Source organism: Lathamus discolor, chromosome 5 (genome assembly GCF_037157495.1).
Source record: "Lathamus discolor isolate bLatDis1 chromosome 5, bLatDis1.hap1, whole genome shotgun sequence".
Taxonomy (NCBI): Eukaryota; Metazoa; Chordata; class Aves; order Psittaciformes; family Psittacidae; genus Lathamus; species Lathamus discolor.
Window position 1 is genome coordinate 119,334,737 of NC_088888.1, and position 21,930 is coordinate 119,356,666.

General features: G+C 44.6%; 1 protein-coding gene across 1 annotated transcript in view; it reads left to right on the top strand.

Moving 5' to 3' along the window:
* The window catches only part of JAG1 (jagged canonical Notch ligand 1), a 35,953-nt gene extending 20,802 nt beyond the window's left edge, over positions 1 to 15,151 (top strand). Inside the window, exons 6-26 of the mRNA XM_065682322.1 lie at positions 2,434 to 2,564; positions 2,877 to 2,996; positions 3,409 to 3,522; positions 3,949 to 4,062; positions 4,892 to 5,005; positions 5,408 to 5,454; positions 5,904 to 6,077; positions 6,563 to 6,713; positions 7,266 to 7,430; positions 7,907 to 8,020; positions 8,649 to 8,762; positions 8,874 to 8,987; positions 9,112 to 9,228; positions 9,742 to 9,769; positions 9,880 to 9,965; positions 10,770 to 10,883; positions 11,107 to 11,216; positions 11,361 to 11,597; positions 11,748 to 11,879; positions 12,336 to 12,486; positions 13,151 to 15,151. Coding sequence (XP_065538394.1) covers positions 2,434 to 2,564; positions 2,877 to 2,996; positions 3,409 to 3,522; positions 3,949 to 4,062; positions 4,892 to 5,005; positions 5,408 to 5,454; positions 5,904 to 6,077; positions 6,563 to 6,713; positions 7,266 to 7,430; positions 7,907 to 8,020; positions 8,649 to 8,762; positions 8,874 to 8,987; positions 9,112 to 9,228; positions 9,742 to 9,769; positions 9,880 to 9,965; positions 10,770 to 10,883; positions 11,107 to 11,216; positions 11,361 to 11,597; positions 11,748 to 11,879; positions 12,336 to 12,486; positions 13,151 to 13,608 — 2,905 coding nt within the window. The 3' untranslated portion in view covers positions 13,609 to 15,151. The remainder of the gene's footprint in view (positions 1 to 2,433; positions 2,565 to 2,876; positions 2,997 to 3,408; positions 3,523 to 3,948; positions 4,063 to 4,891; positions 5,006 to 5,407; positions 5,455 to 5,903; positions 6,078 to 6,562; positions 6,714 to 7,265; positions 7,431 to 7,906; positions 8,021 to 8,648; positions 8,763 to 8,873; positions 8,988 to 9,111; positions 9,229 to 9,741; positions 9,770 to 9,879; positions 9,966 to 10,769; positions 10,884 to 11,106; positions 11,217 to 11,360; positions 11,598 to 11,747; positions 11,880 to 12,335; positions 12,487 to 13,150) is intronic.
* Positions 15,152 to 21,930: the final 6,779 nt, after the last annotated feature.

Genomic DNA, 21,930 nt, shown 5'->3' on the forward strand with positions numbered 1-21,930 from the left:
AGATGGTGAGAGGATTGTATCAGTCAAGGCTACCAGTGATTTGTGCTTCTGTCATCAGAATAAACATGCCTTGTAGAGGTTGCTGTCTCCTAGTCAGAACAACAGGCTTTGTTTCCAGAGTTTTTTCTTCCCTTTCTCTTTCTAAGTCTCTTGCCTCCCACTCACTGCCCAGACATGCACTAGTGCTCTTATTTACTTAAGGTGCAACTTTCCCACACTTGATTTGCATAGTCTTGAAACAATGCTGTCCTTCTGGTGCTTTCAGATAACTTCTGCTTGCCAAGTTAGACCAATATCTTTAAAGTGAACACAGAAACAAGATTTTGTTCTCTTTTAAGTTTTGATGAGTCATATAGCCTGTATGTTATAAATGCAACAGAGGTTAAAAATAACATCCCAGCAGAAACTGCTCTGGGTTCTGGTACAATAGACAACTTGCAAACATTCCTAAAATATCCTTTTCCCTTTTGGTGCGAGTCACTTTCTTTAATGCAGGCCAGCCAACAAAACCATATTTACCCATGAATCACTACACAAGGAAAGTTAACTTTAAATTTCTCATGAGAAACTGCTGCATACATATTATTAAATGAGAATTATTGCCATGAATCTTATTTCTGGAATGGATATCTAACTCTTTTTCTAATGCCCACAGCCTTATCCAGCTTTGTTTGTTACACTTTGAAGCTGACGTTTGAAGAAAGTTGTATCTTTGGCTCTAAAGCTCATGGCTTTTTTCCTCTCTGTTTTAGATATGTATGTTATTTTTAATTACTTGTTTCCCTTCACACTTGCTTTAAAGAAAACAAGCATTCCTTTGATTTGGCAGAAAGGAGTAAAAGGCTCAGTCTGGATACCTGTTTTTGCAGGGGAGGTCCCTTAGTGTTGCTTGCATGCAAGCTCACAAGCGAGTTGCTTTGAATGCAACACAAATTAAAAGGGGATATTCCTGAATTTTGATCTTTGTGCCCTCTTACTGTATTCCCTACACAGAAGGATTTTCCAAGAGCCACTAGAGAGAGGTTGTTTTGCCTGATCTGGGTTTCTTTCATGTTCTTTGCACACACAGACACATAAGTCGGCCTAGTGCTTTTTAACACACGAGCTAATAAGATTTTCCCATTGAGTTTGAATAGGCTGCTATTGAAATAGGTATTAAAGAAGCACTTAATTAGGATGCAGTTTGTCACCTGAGGTTTCAGAAGGGAAGTCGGACTTACCACTGGCTGTGTGTGATTACCCATTGGATAGATCCTTCCAGCTTTTTCCCATGAGAAGAAATCGGCAGCGGAATGGTGGGGGGTTTCACAAATAGAAAGCTTAGCTGACTTCTGTGCAGATGAGGTTTGTTTTCATAACTTAGTGACAGCTTAGTGCATAATTGCTGCTGATCAATTACTCTCAGGACCTGTTAATGAAATACAGGACCTCAACAAACCCTGGCTTTTTACTTTCAGCTTGTTTTCCTTGCCTTCTATCTTTAGATTCACTTTAATCTGAAGAATCCTTGGTCTGCTTGGCTAGTGAGAGCTAAATGAAAGCCAAAATGAGCTTTCCCTTAAGGGGGCTTTACTTTACAGGAACATCGTTGTTTTAAGTAGAGAATCCAGGTAGCTCATTGGTAGCAGCAATACATGATTTCAATAATAATTGTAAGAAGAATCAGTTCTTCTCCAGACATTAAATGAAAAGCTTTTCAGCATTGGATGTTAGTTATTCCCTGACAAGAGGCCAGCATAAATCAAACTGAAATACACTGACAACTGATCTTCTCTGAGTACGTGTAAGATCCTGATGGCTGCTGTTCTCTTTCACCTCTTCCTGTGGCCTAGTCCGTATTTGCAGTGTACATCTTCCAGTTCAGAATAAGGTTATCTTCTGATAGAGCAGAGAGCTCCTGGTGCTTTGCTGCTGCCTTGCCAAGGGCTCGGGGTTGATGTTTATGGTTTTGTTTGTCTTCCTGCAAACCCAGCCCGGCTGAAATGCCTGGAACCTTGTATTCATGGGGACCTCTGGATAACCATTGTTTCCACTGACTTTTTCTTCTCCCCCCCTCAGTTTATAAAGCACCCTGTCAAAGTCCAGAGATTGATTTGTAGTGCACACCCACCCTCTCTGCCACATTTGTATGAGGCTCCAAAGGAGTATTATTGTGCTGAATGGCCTCATGCTGGTTCTCTCAGAACAGTTATTCTTTTGTCAGGAGGCTGGCAAGAGAGACCTTGGCAAAGCTACCATAATGTTTGTTTACAAGCAACCATCAAACAAACCTCGAATAGCTTCTCCCCTCCCCTCCTGCTGCCCTTCTCCCCCACCACCCTGGTCTCTCTCCAAGCTTTGGAGTTCCACACTCGCATCTACACGGGGTGATTCTAACGAGGTTTTGGGTTGTTTCCCTGATCTGACTTCTTTTTTCCCTCTCTTTAAACGAAGGTGTCAGTATGGATGGCAAGGCCAGTACTGTGATAAGTGCATTCCACACCCAGGATGTGTCCATGGCACTTGCATTGAACCATGGCAATGCCTCTGTGAAACCAACTGGGGTGGTCAGCTCTGTGACAAAGGTATGCTAATCTTGCCCATAGCCCAGTGTAACGCTTGCATTTTAACACTGGTAAACTCAGCATGGAGAGAGCGTGCAGAGACCGAGTGAGGCCACTGGAACGTGGTGGGAGTTTGTGTCCTTCAGCTGCTCTGCGCTGTCCTCTCTGCCGTTTGGCAGTGTTAGCATGTGTCCTTAGCTTCTCCCTGTCCTGCCCTGCAGGATGTGTGTGGTTGTATTGTGTAAGGGCTCTGGAGTAATGGAACAAAGCATGCATGTACTGATGTTTCTGTTGCTTTTCAGCCATGGTTTTAATGCTCCTCACCTCTTGCAGATCTGAACTACTGCGGAACCCACCCGCCCTGTTTGAATGGGGGTACCTGCAGCAACACTGGCCCTGATAAATACCAGTGTTCCTGCCCTGAGGGCTACTCGGGACAGAACTGTGAGATTGGTAAGTGTGTGATGCTGCCTCTTGGTAGTTAATCCTCACCAGCTTTTAGTGGCTGGTTTTGGATATACTTTATGTAGTTGGGAAAAGCTCCTTTTCCGGTGTTAAGATGTCAGGGCTGGCTGCAAAGAGACAGACTTGCTTGTTCATGCTTCATCATGAGCAGTTGGTATCTCTGAACATCAGCCTCCTGCTTACCGGAGGGATCACTGCAAGTACGTTGCCTGGCTCTGACTCAAACAGGTGCAAGTCAGTGTGGTGATGAATTTAGCATGGAAGATGCTTCCTGCTGTCGAGTAGCTTTTGATTTGAGGTTCTCACAGCAGCAGTGGTGGTGTGCCCAGAGGGAGGGAGCAGCGGGTGCCTTGTGGTCGCTGCTCTAGACTCTAAATGCTGTGTTTCTGTCCCGGTGCAGCGGAGCACGCCTGCCTCTCTGACCCTTGTCACAACGGAGGAAGCTGCTTAGAGACGTCTCTGGGATTTGAATGTATGTGTGCGCCTGGTTGGGCTGGAGCGACTTGCACTGATAGTAAGTGCTGTGAGAATAGCGTTAAAAATGTCCTGCTCTGCTGGTATACACTGGTCTCTCTGATCCCTGATAAACTTAACCTTTCCCAGCTTTAGCATTGGTTCTTGGCATCCATTTATACCACTGTGCACTCTCTTCTCCTTTGCCTATACCGAGGTTTTTGTTAAACACCAGGGGAAAGAATAGTCAGTGGCTTCTTGAAAGAAGCAGAACGCTGAATTTTTGTAGCATTCTGGCAACCTGCTTAAAATACTGTTTAGAGAGGTGTGCTGCGCCAGAATATAACTGCCACTTGCCAAAAGGCCGCAGGTGTAAGCTTCTTCCCCTGTGCTTTGAATCCCCTTTCACACTGCTGTTAAATAACAGGAGGCTTTTGTAGAAATCGGAGTAGCCAGAGTCTCAGCCTCTCTTTACTCTGCTTTACAGATATTGACGACTGTTCTCCAAATCCCTGTGGTCATGGAGGAACTTGCCAGGATCTAGTTGATGGATTTAAGTGTATTTGCCCACCTCAGTGGACTGGCAAAACGTGCCAGCTAGGTGAGAACTGCTCTTCCCTTCATCCAGTGTTGCCCTGGGGCGGGTGGGGGGAGATAAACGCAAAAGGGATCATAGTTGGGCAGACAAAGGGTGGCTGTGCCCTTTGCATTAGGCAGTGGTTTATGGTTTTGGAGCCTATGCATGTATTCTGGCACATGGAGAATACTGTCAGTGTTTGCAGGAGTGAGGCCTAGACCACTCTGAGTGGTTTCCTTCTGTTGTCATTTTGATGCATGCTGGCAGTCGGAGGAAATGGTTAACTAAGGCAGAGAGACATACTATAAACCACAAATGAACTGAAGTGGGGAGGGTGCATGTGTATGCCTCCCAGTCCCACCCCCACATGGATTTCTTCCTTTAGCCTGTGAGAAAGTTGCTGTATCTCTTCAGCCATGTCAGCTCCTCCAGACCAAGGAGTTCACAGCTGGGTTCCAAAATGTGGATGATCTCATGAAGAATGAGCTGTCTGCATTCTTCACACAACACACTAATCCCAATGACCAGGCTGCAGCACTCCTCCTTTGGAATGCTCGGTTGAGATGTGTGTATGAGGGGAGAAAGTTACTCTTAATGAGTGGCTGGGTGTAATTATCAAATAATTAGCATAGCCCATATGTTCTAATTGCAGAGAAATTGAAAGAGACTTCAGAGGCTGGTGTATGCCTGACTTTTGTTTGTCCAAGTCATGCTAATCCAAGCTGTGTATTAAAAGTTCCCCTTAGATCTGAACGGAGGGCTGATGACTGCTGTGAAAACCAGCTGTAGGCTTTTCTCCCTTCTCCCCCTGCCCTACAAGCCCTGCATTTGACCCTCCACCTTGTTTTTGCAGATGCGAATGAATGTGAGGGCAAACCTTGCGTCAATGCCAACTCCTGCAGGAACCTGATTGGCAGCTACTATTGCGACTGCATTACTGGCTGGTCTGGCCACAACTGTGATATCAGTAAGTGGCTGTATTCTTGGTTTATTAAAGGCCAGTTGTGTGTGTATGTGTTTAAGCCACTGAGTCTTTAAGCTTGGATTTAAGCATCAGGCAGAGCCCCCGTGGATGGTGTTTTCAGAAAGGGAGTAGTTGGTGTGGAATGAAAATACACAGCTTTATCAGACTTGTTAGTCCATAACATAGTTATATTCTGATAAAGTGACTAAAACAATGATGTGAAGTTTCACTGCCTTTAGTAGAAGAAGCACGAAAGGTTCCCACCCATTATAATAACCTTATCTCGAGGAAGGCATGCAGGAAACTTGACAAAAGCTTTATCTAGCTGCAGTTTTAGAGAGACTTGAACTCTGTATCTAGAGTAAATACATTTTTTGCCTTCTAACCACAGTAGTTTTATTGCAGATATTAACGACTGTCGTGGACAATGTCAGAATGGAGGATCCTGTCGGGTAAAGCCACTTTGCTTTATTTTCCTTTCCCCAAGACTTGTAACAGTAAAACATTTGAGACTAAACAGCCGTAGTGTGGCAAATAGCAATTAGCTGGAACAAACTCATTTCTTTGAGCTGTGGGGAGGACCTGTGTCATGCTACAGCGTGTCAGGGTACGCGCGTAGAGCAGCAAGGGCAGAAAAGATATAACTGCAATAAATGACTCATTTTCAGTGCCAGTGTCACCAGTGAATGGGCTGGTTGTTGTGCAGATTGCCTGCTGTAAATGTAGATACTCCACATCAAAATGTGGGTTAATTTATCCTGCCTGGAAATTAAGAATGTAAGCCAGTACTGGGGTGGGGGGGGGGGAGTTGTGGTTTGGGGGTTATTGTTTTCTTTAATAAGAATATATCAAGAGGGAGGAAAAAGCCTTAACTCTAAACTTTTGTGTTCCTTCTTCCCAGGACTTGGTTAATGGTTATCGGTGTATCTGTTCACCTGGCTATGCAGGAGATCACTGTGAGAAAGACATCAATGAATGTGCAAGTAACCCTTGCATGAATGGGGGTCACTGCCAGGATGAAATCAATGGATTCCAATGTCTGTGTCCCGCTGGTTTCTCAGGAAACCTCTGTCAGGTAAGAAGCATGGGTGAAAGGCAGGCCCTCTGCCAGCAGCGTTCCTACCGGCACTCTGGGTCTGTACATTGAATGCCTGGCACTCAGTGAACCATGGGATAAAGTTGTACTTGATATCGCTGTCAGTCTGCCAAGAACGTGCTTGATTAATTTATACTGGGGGGGGGGGGAAGAAACCCACAAACCCCCTGATGGGTTGCTGAGGATTCCTTTTGAGAAGCAGAGTGCAAGTGTTTGCATGTCAGGTTTTGTTGCACGCTGTTAACTTTTGAGGGGCAGTTTAACATCAAGAGTGCTGCTGCCTGCTGAAATAGTTGCAAGTCAAACTAAACTGTGCATGATGAACAGCTTACTGAGGCAGCAGATAAAAAGGTCAGATTCCACAATGTCTGCCTGTCCTAGTGAGGGAAGGCGATGATAAAACTTGTTTCTCTCTTCCCTGCCCCCCTTTTTATTTCCCTTTCCTTTCTGTGCACTGCTTACAGCTGGACATAGATTATTGTGAGCCAAATCCTTGCCAGAACGGTGCCCAGTGCTTCAATCTTGCTATGGACTATTTCTGTAACTGCCCTGAAGATTACGAAGGGAAGAACTGCTCCCACCTGAAAGATCACTGCCGCACAACCCCTTGTGAAGGTTTGTGTCGCCTTGCAGGTGAACGGGAATGCCTGGCATTAGCTTCCGCTACTCCTATGGCTGCAGCCATAATGAAGCTCCAGTGTGTACTTGCTGGAGTAGCTCTTGCATAAAGAGGCTGAATTTTGCCCTGTGCCTTTTGCCTCTCTTTGTGTGAGAAGATGAGTAATGCTAGCTTTCACATAGCCAGTATGATAAATACGGGCTATTTGAAAAGCAATGTTACATCAGTGTGCACAGAAAACACGTGTAGCAAATAGCCTGCTTTGCTGAATTTATTCCAGGCCACGGATGTGGTCTAGCAGTTGTCATATAAGATGCTGTGATTACTTTATGCACAAACAGTTGGAGCAGTCATTTTAAAGCAGCAGGCATATTTGGCAGTGTTAGGTTTACGGTTGGACACAATGATCTTAAAGGTCTTTTCCAACCCAAGTGATTCCATGATACCTATGTCTCTTAAACATCCGTCACTGGAAATGAAAACCTTGCTCTGAGCTTAAGAAATCAGGTAGGGTGGCCAATCCTCACCCAGCTCTCTGTTTTCTGCAGTGATTGACAGCTGCACGGTGGCGGTAGCTTCTAACAGCACACCAGAAGGGGTTCGTTACATCTCTTCAAACGTCTGTGGTCCTCACGGGAAGTGCAAGAGCCAAGCAGGTGGAAAATTCACCTGTGAATGCAACAAAGGATTCACTGGCACCTACTGTCATGAGAGTAAGAGCTGACAAGAGAATATATCTTGTGCGAAAGAGATTCCATCGTTTCCTCCCAGGCTGCTTGATGGTTTCTTGTAGCACCATGAACCTTGGAACTGCTTTAAGTTTTCATATCCCGCTTGGGCGAGGCAGATCGGAATTTGCTGGGCCTTGGGGAAAGTTCACAGTAATGAACCTTCTGGCCTTGAATTGTGTGTTCTTAAAAGCCTTAGGTGTACAAGGGCTGAGGTAGTTAATGGTGGGGTTTAACATCAGTCGTGAGGACTCCTGGGTTTGTTTTTGGTTTTAGCAGTAATTGAGTGACAGGCTCATCGCTTTGTGCAGTTTTTCACCTACTTCTCATCTTGCTTATAGCCCTTCCTCTCAAGGGTCTTAGCCAAGCAGTCAGCAGGAAGATGATGACTTCTGGTGGCTGCTCTTCTGATCTGATTTTTCTTTTCCTACTGTTTTGTTTTCTCCTCCAAACTGTTGCAGATATTAATGACTGCGAGAGCAACCCCTGTAAAAATGGTGGCACTTGCATCGATGGCATCAACTCCTACAAATGTATTTGTAGTGATGGATGGGAAGGAACATATTGTGAAACAAGTAAGTTATCATTCTTCAGCACACAGAAAGATCTGGAAAAACATCAGGAAGGAATGGCTCGTATTGTCTTTAGGATGACAGTGACCAATACCAATTTGACATGATCTCTGCTTCAGAGGCCGCAGCGAGCAAGGCACCCTCTTTTTCCACCAAGTCCTAGGCTTCTTTATTGGAACTAAACCCGAGTTCTTGGAGCAGAACCTGTCTCTGTTTAATTTTTCCTGCTCTACCCTTTGGATAACTTGGAGTAATGAAGCCTTAGTGTTAGCACCTGCTGGTTTGGGAATGGTGTATCTGTGTATACCATACTTGCACCCTGTCAGTCTCAGGAATAGAAGAGGAGCGAGCTCTCGGCTCCTATCCTGTGACTAGCAGGATAGTTTATTTAATTGGCCTTTTCACTTCTCGTTTAGTGAAACAAGATGACAAACAAAATGAAAACAAACTGGAGGGTTGTGGTTGGAATAGTCTTCATCTCTGTGACAGCACTTTAAAGCTTTTAAAATACAGACTTAAGTGCTTAATCCGTGATTGAAACACAGGCCAACGTTAGGGATGGGGCAGGCATCAAGTGCTTGTCAATTCTGTAAACACGGCTTAGCTCGTTTTCTCTTCTTAACATATCTAGATATTAATGACTGCAGTAAAAACCCTTGCCACAATGGAGGAACTTGCCGAGACTTGGTCAACGACTTCTTCTGTGAATGTAAAAATGGGTGGAAAGGAAAAACCTGCCATTCCCGTAAGTTCAGCGTTTCCAAAACATAACATGTGTGCTCTGTTGAGGCTGCTTCAACTTGTTGCATTGCATTAAGAAAGCACCGGCATTAAGGGTAGTTTGGGTTCTCTGCAGGTGACAGCCAGTGCGATGAGGCAACATGCAACAACGGAGGAACGTGTTACGACGAGGGGGACACCTTCAAGTGCATGTGTCCTGCAGGATGGGAAGGAGCCACTTGTAACATAGGTAAATACCCTGCGTAATCACCAGGAAGCAGATGCAGCGTGAAATCTGTGACCTCAGTTCTTCCTCTTGGCTCGGTTTCTGCGCGTTTCCAACAACTCGGGGGCCAATCTTGTTTCTGTTACAGCGAGGAACAGCAGCTGCCTGCCAAACCCCTGTCATAACGGTGGTACCTGCGTAGTCAGTGGGGAGTCTTTCACTTGTGTCTGCAAGGAGGGCTGGGAAGGACCCACGTGTACTCAGAGTAAGTTGTCTCTGCTCGAACTCTTCCAGAGTGTTGCATGATGAGAACATTAGCTCATCCTGTCACCCTTGGAGTCAAGATTGAAACCAGAAGGGAAAGCTTGTTTGATGTAGGCTTTAGCATCACCTGAATCTTTGTTTTTAATGACTTTATGTGATAGAGCCTTGACCTGGGCATGAGAAAGTTGCAAATGAGCTAAGTGGAGACAGATGTTGTCTTGTTTTCTCCCGCATTCTTCTCCTAAGAGCAGCTCTGTCTGCTTCCACTTTTTCCTCCCCCTTCCCATTAGATTCTTTACAAGGATCTCTTCCTGTGTACATGTGTTCCATAATGTAGTTAACAAATTTTGTGGTAGAAGCCTGGAATCAATTTAGTAGAGAATTTCAGCATATTTTTGTTGAAGTTGAGCTAAGTGTAACTTGGGTATGAGGGGAAGTTTGATCATTCTTTACTGACAGTACAGTTGTTTTAGCCAAAGTCTGCATATTTAAGTTGTCTGTCTTTGCTTTGCAGACACAAATGACTGCAGCCCTCACCCTTGGTAAGTTTCATGTGTTTCTCTTTCATCCTTTGCCTTTATTTTGGTTTTGAATTTTAGATTCTCTTTACCTGTAGCAGGTTTTTAACTTGCATCATGGCTTTTCTTTACAGTTATAACAGTGGCACTTGTGTGGATGGAGACAACTGGTACCGCTGTGAGTGTGCTCCAGGCTTCGCCGGTCCTGACTGCAGGATCAGTAAGTGTTTCAGTGGCGCACTGCCTTTGGGTTTGTCTCGCTTCCATCTTGTTGCGAGACAATCATCTTAATTGAGTTAAGTGGTAGATCAGATTAAGGATAGGTGTCTCTTGCATCCATACCCAGAGCTGCAGCAGATGTGGGGAGGGCAGGAATGGCCCTGAAAATGGAGGATATCATGAAGTCTGTTCAGCTGGAGCTGAAACCCCTTGGTTCAGCTGAGTGGGCAGAATGCCCTTCAGCACACTCTTCCCAGTTAAGAGTGTGTTTGTGTGGTGTAGGTTTCTGCTTGAGGTGAAAGTGTGCCAGCCAAAAACCTTGTCAATTAATAATCCACCTACGAGCCCTGAGGTGGTGTGTGCACTTCCCTGTAATTTAATAATAATTACAGGTAGGAGGACACTAACACTTTTCTTTAATAACAGCCATGGAAATGGAAGTTTTGTAATAAAAATGCAACTGGAAAGGGGTTTGATACTGTCTTCCCTTGGAGAATGTAGCAGGGGAGCAAAACTGGAGTATGTCAGAGGAGAGGAAGTGTGTTTGTGTGAGAAGGAATGTGTCCTTGCCCTTGAAAAGCTTAAGTAGCCATAGGGGTCAGGTTTTGATCTTTGTTAGTCCCACACAGCAGGAACTTCAAAGAAGTTGCTCTGGGCTTATACTGGTGCTGAGAATAAGCATCAATCTCCAAGCAGACCTAGCAAATGAACACAAAGCTCCAGCAGGAAAGCCTCTTGTGTGGTTTTCTGACAAAATAAAGGGATATTATAGAGTAACTTATATTTCCTCTCCTTCCTTCCGCAGATATCAATGAATGCCAGTCTTCCCCCTGTGCCTTTGGAGCTACGTGTGTAGACGAAATCAACGGCTACCGTTGCATTTGCCCACCGGGTCGTAGCGGTGTGGGATGCCAAGAAGGTACTTGTGGTGTCATATCTGGTCCTTGTAGTGAGGTCTCTGTAACTGCATGGTAACATTCTGTGGTTGTATGGGGGTTGCGAGGGGTGCTCTTTGTTGTTTTCAAGCAAGCATGTGTCTGTATTGAGTAAGTAAACTTAGTGATAAGATTAGATTAATTTAGAAAGGTGTTCTTCCACTTTTTTCCCTATTTTGAGTCTATAATCGTGTTCCATCTCTTCAGTCACAGGAAGGCCTTGTCTTACCAGTGTTCGGGTGATGCCAGATGGGGCCAAGTGGGATGATGACTGCAATACCTGTCAGTGTCTGAATGGAAAGGTCACATGCTCCAAGGTACGGCTGTGCAGTGGTTTGGATTGTGAGTCCTCTGAAACAGGATGACAGACAACATGAAGACAAAATGGAGGAATGTGGTGGGATACTCTTTATGTCTGTCCTGTAACCAGTGGTTATTTATCAGCATTTATTCTTTTCCAGGTTTGGTGTGGTCCTCGACCTTGTGTTCTACATGCCAAAGGCCATAACGAATGCCCAGCGGGACACGCTTGTGTTCCTGTCCGAGAAGACCACTGCTTTACTCACCCTTGTGCTGCAGTGGGTGAATGCTGGCCTTCAAACCAACAACCGGTGAAGACCAAATGCAATTCTGATTCTTACTACCAAGACAACTGTGCCAACATCACCTTCACCTTTAATAAAGAAATGATGGCACCAGTAAGTAGCAGAACATAAAAGAACAGCAAAAGCTGGCTTGGAGGCAATTCTACCTCCTCTTCCCTTGAGAACTCTTACTTCAGGGCTTAAGTCTACTATCTGTGTGTTCACGTGCATAAAAACCCCCAACACCTCTTTTGCATCCTCCAGGGACTTACCACAGAGCACATTTGCAGTGAATTGAGGAATCTGAATATTCTGAAGAATGTTTCTGTTGAATATTCCATCTATATTACCTGTGAGCCTTCGCACTTGGCAAATAACGAAATACATGTTGCTATTGTAAGTATTCCTGGAATATCTTTAAATGCCTTAGTAGTTAATTGCTTGGCTATGTGTGCAACATGTGGATCTCATAAAAATCCTAATTCCTGGCTTTGTCAGCACTTCTTGTGGTTTAGTTTCCATCCCAGTGCCCTGTAAGAACAGGGAAGAAATCCTGGTTACACGTGCATACCTGAAAGCTACATCTGGTGGCAACTGTAATAGGGGTAGAAAAACATGTTTCTGTTACATTCCCTTGAGAGCTGCTTCTGGGAGTATTTTGGCTCTTTTTTAAGGATGGGGACAGAAATTCTGCATTATTAGTTCCTGCCCACAGCTTTTGGTTTGTTTCTGGTGTGCTTTTGAAGTATTCAAAGTGCCAAGAGCCGTAACTGATTGTGAAAGCTTATAAATAGCAGATTACCCATGCATCTGATCTGGCATTTGGTATTAATTGTATGGCTTCTTCTGTAGTCTGCAGAAGATATAGGGGAAGATGAAAACCCCATCAAAGACATCACAGATAAGATCATCGACCTTGTCAGTAAGCGCGATGGTAACAACACGCTCATCGCAGCAGTGGCAGAGGTCAGGGTACAGCGGCGACCAGTTAAAAACAAAACAGGTGAGTGTCTCCTCCGAACCCTCTGCATGTGCCATGGCCAGAGCAGCCTTCCACAGCAGGGAAAGCTTTCCTCACCTATTGGATTTGTAGCAAGTCTGAGACCCTCAGCCTCTGGCTCTGCTAATGGGGAACACAGCAAGGAGGCTTTGTGCTAGAGTCTTACTACTTAAAAAACTGAGTTCTGAAATTGCTTTACCCCAGTGGCCTGACCTGTTGAAAAGACTGTTACTCCTCTGTGCGTGTCAGTAAGGCAGAAAGCAGCAGCTGGCTGGCTCTGGAAGCCCTCCTGTTGCAGTTGGACACTATCAGAGGTGTCTGTTTCTAGCTTCCCACAGAGTGCCAGGCACATAACAGGCATATTACCAATAGCCACCAGGGAGACAGGAATGGTTGTAGCAGGAGCTGTTCCCTGGGAGCCATGGCAGGTGATGTAGTGATGCCTGCATTACTTCCATCAGCGATGCCTGACTCTGTAGTGTATGAGGAGAACATTTTCCATGAGGGCTGCCAGGCAGCAGTCTGAGTTCCAGACTTGGTTTAAATGCCGTGTGTTCTAAAGGAGATCCTCCTTAGGTCTGGACCCCAGTGGAAAAGTAAGGCTTTAACCCCAGGGGTGGGGAGCGCTTGGTTCGTGGTGGGGTTAACGCTGTCCTGTCTCTTCCAGATTTCTTGGTGCCGTTGCTGAGCTCGGTGCTGACAGTAGCCTGGATCTGCTGCCTGGTGACTGTTTTCTATTGGTGCATTCGGAAGCGCCGAAAGCAGAGCAGCCACACTCACACAGCGTCTGACGACAACACTACCAACAACGTGAGGGAGCAGCTCAACCAGATCAAGAACCCCATTGAGAAACACGGAGCAAACACTGTCCCAATCAAAGACTATGAAAACAAAAACTCTAAAATCGCCAAAATAAGGACACACAACTCCGAGGTGGAGGAAGACGACATGGACAAACACCAGCAGAAGGCCCGCTTTGCCAAGCAGCCAGCGTACACTTTGGTAGACAGAGATGAAAAGCCCCCCAACAGCACCCCCACCAAACACCCGAACTGGACAAACAAACAGGACAACAGAGACTTGGAAAGTGCACAAAGCCTCAATCGGATGGAGTACATCGTATAGCAGATGGTGGGGTGCTGCCATGCAGGGCCTTTAAGTATCACTAGAAAGGCACTCAAGAGCTTGTAGTTCTTAAACTGTTGTGTAATATTTGAGTCCGAGGCTATTATTTGCTTAGAATCCCTGTGTTAATTTAAGTTTTGACAAGCTGGCTTACACTGGCAATGATAGTTGCTGTGGTTGGCTGGAATACCAAGTGCTGCATTTCACATCTATGCAAAACTAGTCAAAAGTGCCCTCGCGGAAATTCAGCTGCAGCTGATGCATCACGGAAACGTTTCCCAAGGTATCACAGAGCCTTAACTACTCCTCCTTCCTTTTCATTTGTTGTTTTTCTTTTTCCTGCCAGATTTATACAGTTCCTTTCGAATGAATACATTTTATTTATATTTATTGAATTTGAGGTTTTTGTATATTGGTTTTATGGTTGACGTACAACTAGTTCTGTATTTGAAAGTGCCTTTGCAGCTCGGAACCACAGCAACTATCACAAATAAGTTTATTATTTATTTTTTTATTGTATTTTTGTTGGGGGCGGGGTGGGGGGAACTTGTCAGCAGTTGCTGGTAAATGAAGAATTTAAAGAGGAAAATGTGTCAAAAATAGAAGTTTGTATAGATCTGTAAATAATTCTTTTTTTATTAATCACTGTGTATATTTGATTTATTAACTTAATAATCAAGAGCCTTAAAATATCATTCCTTTTTATTTATATGTACGTGTTTAGAGTTGAAGGTTTTTGACAGCATTGTAAGCTTGTGGCTTCTCTATTTCGAATTTATTTCCTTGTTACATGTTGCCTATATGCCAAAACTGAGGTGTTCGAAAATAGGTTATTTTTAATAGGACGGGCTCCCTGGCCTTGACGCTGGTTTTTGTACAATGTCCAACGTTTGAAACACCTTCCATAGTATCACTTTAAGACTATTTGTAAGTACTGACTGAGGCAGTTTAGAGAATTAGACTAGAACATTCTTTCTTTTTGTTTTGCTGCTTTAGACTTGAAACCCGAGTGACAGGCAGATCATCTGCTAAGAAGCAGTTTAAGGGAACAAAACTGAGCTATTACTTTATGTAGAGGAAACGTGAGTGGTTGCATGTACTGAAAGTATCCGATTAGCGTGTGAAGTTGGGAACACAGCAATCTTCTTTTGTAAATTCTAATTCTTTGTTTTTTCTCACCATGAATATGTAATACTGAACCACTTGTAGATTTGACTTTTTTTGTAATCTACTGCATTTAGGGAGTATTCTAATAAGCTAGTTGTTGAATACTTGAACAGTAGAATGTCCAGTAAGATCACTGTGTAGGTTTGCCATAGATTACACTGCCCGCCTTAACAAGTGAGGAAATCAAAGTGCTATTACGATGTTTAAGATCAAAAGGCTTATAAACATAGTCATCTCGGTGGTTAACCATTGAGATCATGAAGATACCTTGTATTGTGATATTAGTGTTATATGAAAATGCATCTTTGATGTGTTGTTCCTGGCAATAAATCTTGAAAAGTAATATTTATTAAATTTTTTGTATGAAAACATGAAAGAGCGTGGAGATTATTGAGCAGGGAGGTGCTCCTGCCACACTGCTGGGGCAGGGGCAGCTTTGTGCTTCCAAGACCTGCCACCCATTTCCATGCAGTAGGGGTTTGTTAGCTGATTCCATGTTCCCCTCCCTGGTTCCCAGTCAAGTTGAAGGGGTTGGAAAGCAGCATGGCCCTTGTTCTCCATGTCTTTTGGCTAGTGGCCCTCTGTGTACTTCTAAGAATAGGAGGAGGAGGAGGAGGATGAGACTGGAATTGTGCAATCAGTTTACTTTGCATGAGCCAATGAGCTCCCACCAGATAGTAACCAAATGTACGTAGCTAGGCAGGATCCAAACTGCTGACCTGGATGGGAAAGGATCCACAGATGATACCGATTTCTAATGGGCAAGAAGTGCTTGTAAAGCATAAAATAAACTTTTAAACTGCTCAACACAATGGCTTTTAGTGCTGAACCAGCGCTGCCCCTCCCACCTCAGAGGGGCCGTGTGTGCCAGTTTGGGTTTGCTCTCTGATGGTCTACTCCTATTTTAGCATATTTTCTTGATAAGGCTGCAGCAGTGTTTTACAGGAAGATGCTAGTACAGAGCTGGAGGAACAATTTGCTGTGGGTAAGAAACTCAGTTGAAACCCAAGCAGGGTTGGGTTGCTGTCTGTACTTGAGTTTAAACCAGCCACTGCAACGTTGTGCTGCTTCATACGTATCTAGTAAAGTATCTCTATTTACACACTGCGATAGGAATACAATGAACACTAAACAAGATGACAGCAAGGCATCTCTGCCTTGTAGTTTCTTTACAGACATCTTAAAACATCTGTTAAAATCTCTTCAGTGTTACCTCTTATTTCACACTCACTTTAACAGGAGACGTCAAATGCGCCACTGTGCTGCTGTGACAGGGGACAGCTCTCCCTCCTCACAGTCACACTGAAGTACTGGAGAATCATCAGTTGGCTGCCTGCTGAACGGGAAGTCAACATTAGCTTCATCTGACCACTTCCATAATTCCTCGAACAAATCCCAGGAGTATATGTTTTCTTCTTTGTCCTTGACATGTTGTGTCCAAAAATGCCATTTAAAAGATAATAGAACCTTCCACCTGCCTCAGAAGTACAGAGTGAACTGAATTAACTGGATGCTTTCCTGTACTCAGTGTTGAATTAACCATCATCCTGATGTCTCCTGTTCATGTAGGTCCCCAATGATGCAGAAACCAACTACCTCTTCTAAATGACTGAAACATTTATACCTGAATTTACAGGAATAAATCTAAGAATGTCTTCTATAAGGCTAATTTAAAAAAGAAACAGGGCTTTTGCTAGTCCTGGGAGCTGGTATTTGACAGGCTGCAGTGGAAACCTATGGATGTGAATTCTAAATGCAGACTTCATCATTTAACATAGTGATAAATCTGTTTAGGTCGCTGGAGGCTCCGTGTAGAGCAAAACCTGGGCTCCTCCGGACTTGTCAAACCCTCAGTGCAGGATTCATTTATGTATTTCCAGCCTTTCCTGTGCTGTGAAGCACTGCACTGACTGTGCAGAGGTTTTGTTACAGTGGAGTTTCTCCATACAACTCATCTCCATTGCCACCTCCCAGTGTTATAAACCCACAACCACACAGGGGAAGGGAAGAGAATGCTGTGAAATTGCTGTTATATCTTTAAATTACAACCTCGTAAGTCAGTGGTAGCTTCAGACTTTACAGTGGTGAATGAATGTAACCCAAACCAGGCTTCCAAATCTTGGAACCACCACCAAGCTGGGCACTGGTGTATGAACTGTTTTCCACTGTCATGGAAGTAGACACATAAAGTTGAAGGCCTTCCTGTTACAATACTAATTTTGTGGAACTTACTTAAACTTTGCCAGTTCACATCTTACTGCTCTGGGAAGAATCATTCTGTTTAGTCAGGAGAAGTTTCCTGCTGTTTGTGTGTGTTCTTTGGATACTTATTCATTTAAGAACTAGGAAAATGTGTGCTTCCTGAGCTGCCATTTAAACATGGGAGCTTTACAAAACAATAATGATGAAATTGCTCCCCTGAGCACCCTCAGCTTTGCTCTAGCTACAGCTAATGGAACCTGTTGAATCTGGGTTTGGTTCAACTGGAGCTGAACACAGCCACATCAAAGCCTCCGCACCCCCGCGCCGAGAGGGCCCATCTTAAGCAGAGGTAACTTGCAAAAGGTGCTGATGGCGCATCTTACATCAGCCTTGATGCCAATATACCCTTGTCATTCAGGGAAGAGCCCTGGGAACAGCTATTTCTGCATTGCTAATAGGAGCAAAGGACAGCCATTGAGTGCTTGTACACCTGAAGCCCAGCAAGTGAGAAACATAAACCAGTTAGAGCATAAACATGAGACTAGATTCTTCAAGCAATTCTGCTGCTGAAGCTATTTGCCTTTCCACTGAAGACACACTTAGAGCAGCAAACACACCTGCATAGTAACGGTTAATATTATCAATCAGCCCTTCACCAAGCTAGGGAATGCAGGAGGTCACACTCTCTGTATGGCTCAGCTTCTCCTCTGCAGCTATCAGGCTAAGGGGGCCCAGATCTCCGGGGGCATCCACCACCACCCCTGCCCTTGGCAGAGTCCCTCTGGAACAAGTCACAAGGCAGAGGCTCAATGCTTTTATTAGTGTATGCAAAGATGAGAAGTTCTGACAAGGGAAGTACCAGATTCAGCCTTTTCCTCCCCAGAAGATGGAAGTGATTGCATAAGCTCTCCCTCCCCTTTGAAATGGAGCAAGAATAGTTAAATACAAGATTTTTTTCAGCTTCCTCTTTTTCAGTATTGATACCAGTGGCTAATTCCAACTTCTGGGGGTGAGGAGGAAGAAGGCAGTGAAGGTTGTGTCTGTTCTGTTGGCCCCTGGCTGGAGGTTCAGGTTAGCACTGAAGCAATGTGGTATCAGAGAGGGCATCAGACCCAAGCTCCAGCTCCAGCCCAGCTCTTCCAGCGAGCACCTTCTCTGTGATGTGCAAATTGTCCCTGCCAGTTTCTCTACAGGGTGGAGAATACATCTTTACTCTTTTCATTCTAGCCCTATGAGATCATATTAATATTAAAAAGGGGAATGCCCATCTCTAGGATTACAGCTCAAGATACTTTTCTTTAAAGATCTGATGCACAAATTAAAAAGATAATTATTGTGGCAGCAAATGAAGCAGTTATGGAGCTGCATTAGCAATTCCTGCTGCTGGGGTTCTCTGTCTCCGCTACACTAAAGGATTTAACTGACAGAATGGGAGCAAATCAGTGAAATTCTCATTCAAAAAAGGTGCAGCATCAGCTCTCACAGGAACCATTTCCCAGCTCTGGAATTATTTATGAGGACAGTAAAGGAGATGGGATGGTGGAGATTAATTCCCTGGGTAATTTCCAGGTTTTAGCTGGAATGCCCTGTGACACTACATCATCTTCACAACTCTTCTATGATTTCTCAGCATCAGGCAACACCAAACAAACAAGAAGTCCCCATCTAAAAATGTCACATTATGGCTACCGTGGAAAGGGCAAGGTCATGTGCTGATAGATTCCATTTAAATTATCTGGGGAAAAAAAAGGCAACAAGATGGGAGAACCATGTTCAAAAACACCTGAGTGAGTTGATGAAAGATTCGCAGCACAAGTTCCTTACCCAGCTTACCTGGAAGGAATTGCTTGCCCTCAGTGCTGCACAACTGTCAAAATAAGCATATTCATATCCCTCCCAGGTTCAGCTGCAGAACGCTTTGATATCCCTTTGATGAAAGGCTCCATGTGCTGCTGTTTCCCCAGCCAGCATCTTCTTCACATCGGGGTTTGGATGCTATTTAATGCTTATTAGAGGAGAAAGAAGCAGAAAGCAAAGAAGCGAGGAGTGCCTTTTATTAAAGCTAATTTCTGAGGCCAACCCACATGTCCCACTGCTGGCTAAAAGCCTCTTGATACTATTAACTCTGTCTGCTCAAGCTTGCAATAAAAGTGTTTTAATATAGCATGAAACCTTCTATTAGATACTAGTATAGACAAGGAGATAACTACTCCTAACATGCAATCTGGGACAGTCTAACTATGTTTTACATCCTTCATATTCCAATTGCAAACAATCCATCTTTTTCCTTAGAAAGTATCCATTTTCCAGTCAAAAGCCAATGAGATGGTAATACAAAAAGTCAATTCAGACCCAGTCAATGTGGCCCACATGCAGAATAGTGGGAAGGAAGGAAGTTCACACTGGCAAAATAAACACCTTCAGAAGGCTACTTAACACCTCACTCATCACAACTTTGGGTTCTGAACGTTCTCCTTTTTGGTTAGAAACAGGTGCTTTTGAAGTCCTTCAAGGCAAGTGTAACCCAGAAATGGTGCTGTGCAATTGTACTAACATGCTAACGTGCACTTTGGACCCTGGTGAGCAGAACTACAGCTGGACTGATAACACCAGAGCGAGAGCAAAGCTTGTTACTCACAATTAACTCCTGTGATAGTTAAAAACTTCCGACCGATCAGCACTGTCCAAGGGAGATTTTATATCAGCCTCCTTCCTCTTTATAAATAAATAAATAAAGACTGGTCCAGCTTTTGATGTGCGTTTGAAGACAGAATTTCACTGCACAAGTATTTTAGCTACTCAGGTGTACAGAATAATGGATAGTCTGCACATACTAGAAAGTGTCTCGGTAGGAAAGGACTGCTGCACTATCAGCAAACAGCACAGACCAAATTAACCAGATGATTCATTAAAAAACCCAAAACAACAACAGAGCTGGCTTGGAATAGACAGTTACTTCTCTTCAAGACAAACATGTATTTTTCGACGATAGCTTCAGCCAGTGTCAGATCTCCACACACTGCAGAGCTCAAAGAAGCTCTGAAAATGAAAAAACCCAGCATATCAAACACAAGATTAAAAAAAAAAAAAGAACCAAAGAAATGGTTTCTGTGCTTCAGTGGCAGTCTCAGAACAGAACCTTAAATATCTTATACTTTTAAGAGAAAGGTACATGAATACTGCTCAGAAGCAAATTGGTAATAGAAAGCCACAGCAAGACCTGCAAACTAATTTCACTCCAGCTCAGTTTCCAGCCTCTTTCCTCCTCCCCTCCCAGCCTGATTTCAGCAACACCAGGTATGTGGTTCAAAAGTGAGACCACACTCTGCCAGTCACCTGGGTGCAGGTGGATTGTTGACAATGCAAAGGGTGAGAGGACAACCTCGGGCTTCAAGTACAGAGAGAGCAGAGATATATGGTAACAACTCAGCCTGGATGTCATACATCACGTAAAGCACCCATAAGGATTGCAAATGGAAAACTTTTATAGTCCTGCTGCAGAGACAAAAGAATGGTTGCGAGCAGTGACACCATCTAAAATCCAGAAATTATAGAATCATAGAATCATAGAATAGTTAGGGTTGGAAAGGACCTCCAGATCATCCAGTTCCAACCCCCCTGCCATGGGCAGGGACACCTCACACTAAACCATCCCACACAAGGCTTCATCCAACCTGGCCTTGAACACCGCCAGGGATGGAGCACTCACAACTTCCCTGGGCAACCCATTCCAGTGTCTCACCACCCTCACAGGAAAGAATTTCCTCCTTATATCCAATTTAAACTTCCCCTGTTTAAGTTTTAACCCATTACCCCTTGTCCTGTCACTACAGTCCCTGATGAAGAGTCCCTCTCCAGCATCCCTATAGGCCCCCTTCAGATACTGGAAGGCTGCTATGAGGTCCCCACGCAGCCTTCTCTTCTCCAGGCTGAACGGCCCCAACTTCCTCAGCCTGTCTTCATACGGGAGGTGCTCCAGTCCCCTGATCATCCTCGTGGCCTCCTCTGGACTTGTTCCAGCAGTTCCATGTCCTTTTTATGTTGAGGACACCAGAACTGCACACAATGCTCCAGGGGAGGTCTCACAAGAGCAGAGTAGAGGGGCAGGATCACCTCCTTCGACCTGCTGGTCACACTCCTTTTGATGCAGCCCAGGATACGGTTGGCTTTCTGGGCTGCGAGCGCACACTGAAGCCGGCTCATGTTCATTTTCTCATCAACCAGCACCCCCAAGTCCTTCTCTGCAGGGCTGCTTCTTTGCCCAGTCTGTAGCTGTGCCTGGGATTGCTCCGACCCAGGTGTAGGACCTTGCACTTGTCATGGTTGAACTTCATAAGGTTGGCATCAGCCCACCTCACAAGCGTGTCAAGGTCCCTCTGGATGGCATCCCTTCCCTCCAGCATATCAACCGGACCACACAGCTTGGTGTCATCGGCAAACTTGCTGAGGGCGCACTCAATCCCACTGTCCATGTCAGCGATGAAGATGTTAAACAAGACCAGTCCCAACACCGATCCCTGAGGGACACCACTCGTTACCGGTCTCCAGCTGGACATTGAGCCATTGACGACAACTCTTTGTGTGTGGCCGTCCAGCCAGTTCTTTATCCACCGAGTGGTCCATCCATCAAATTGACGTCTCTCCAATTTAGAGAGAAGGATGTGGTGTGGGACAGTGTCAAACGCTTTGCACAAGTCCAGGTAGATGACATCAACTGCTTTACTCTTGTCCATCAATTCTGTAGCCCCATCATAGAAGGCCACCAAATTGGTCAGGCAGGATTTCCCCTTAGTGAAGCCATGCTGGCTGTCACCAAGCACCTTGTTGTTTTTCATGTGCCTTAGCATGTTGTCCAGGAGAATGTGCTCCAAGATTTTACCAGGCACAGAGGTGAGACTGACTGCTCTGTAATTCCCCGGGTCTTCCATTTTCCCCTTCTTGAAAATGGGGGTT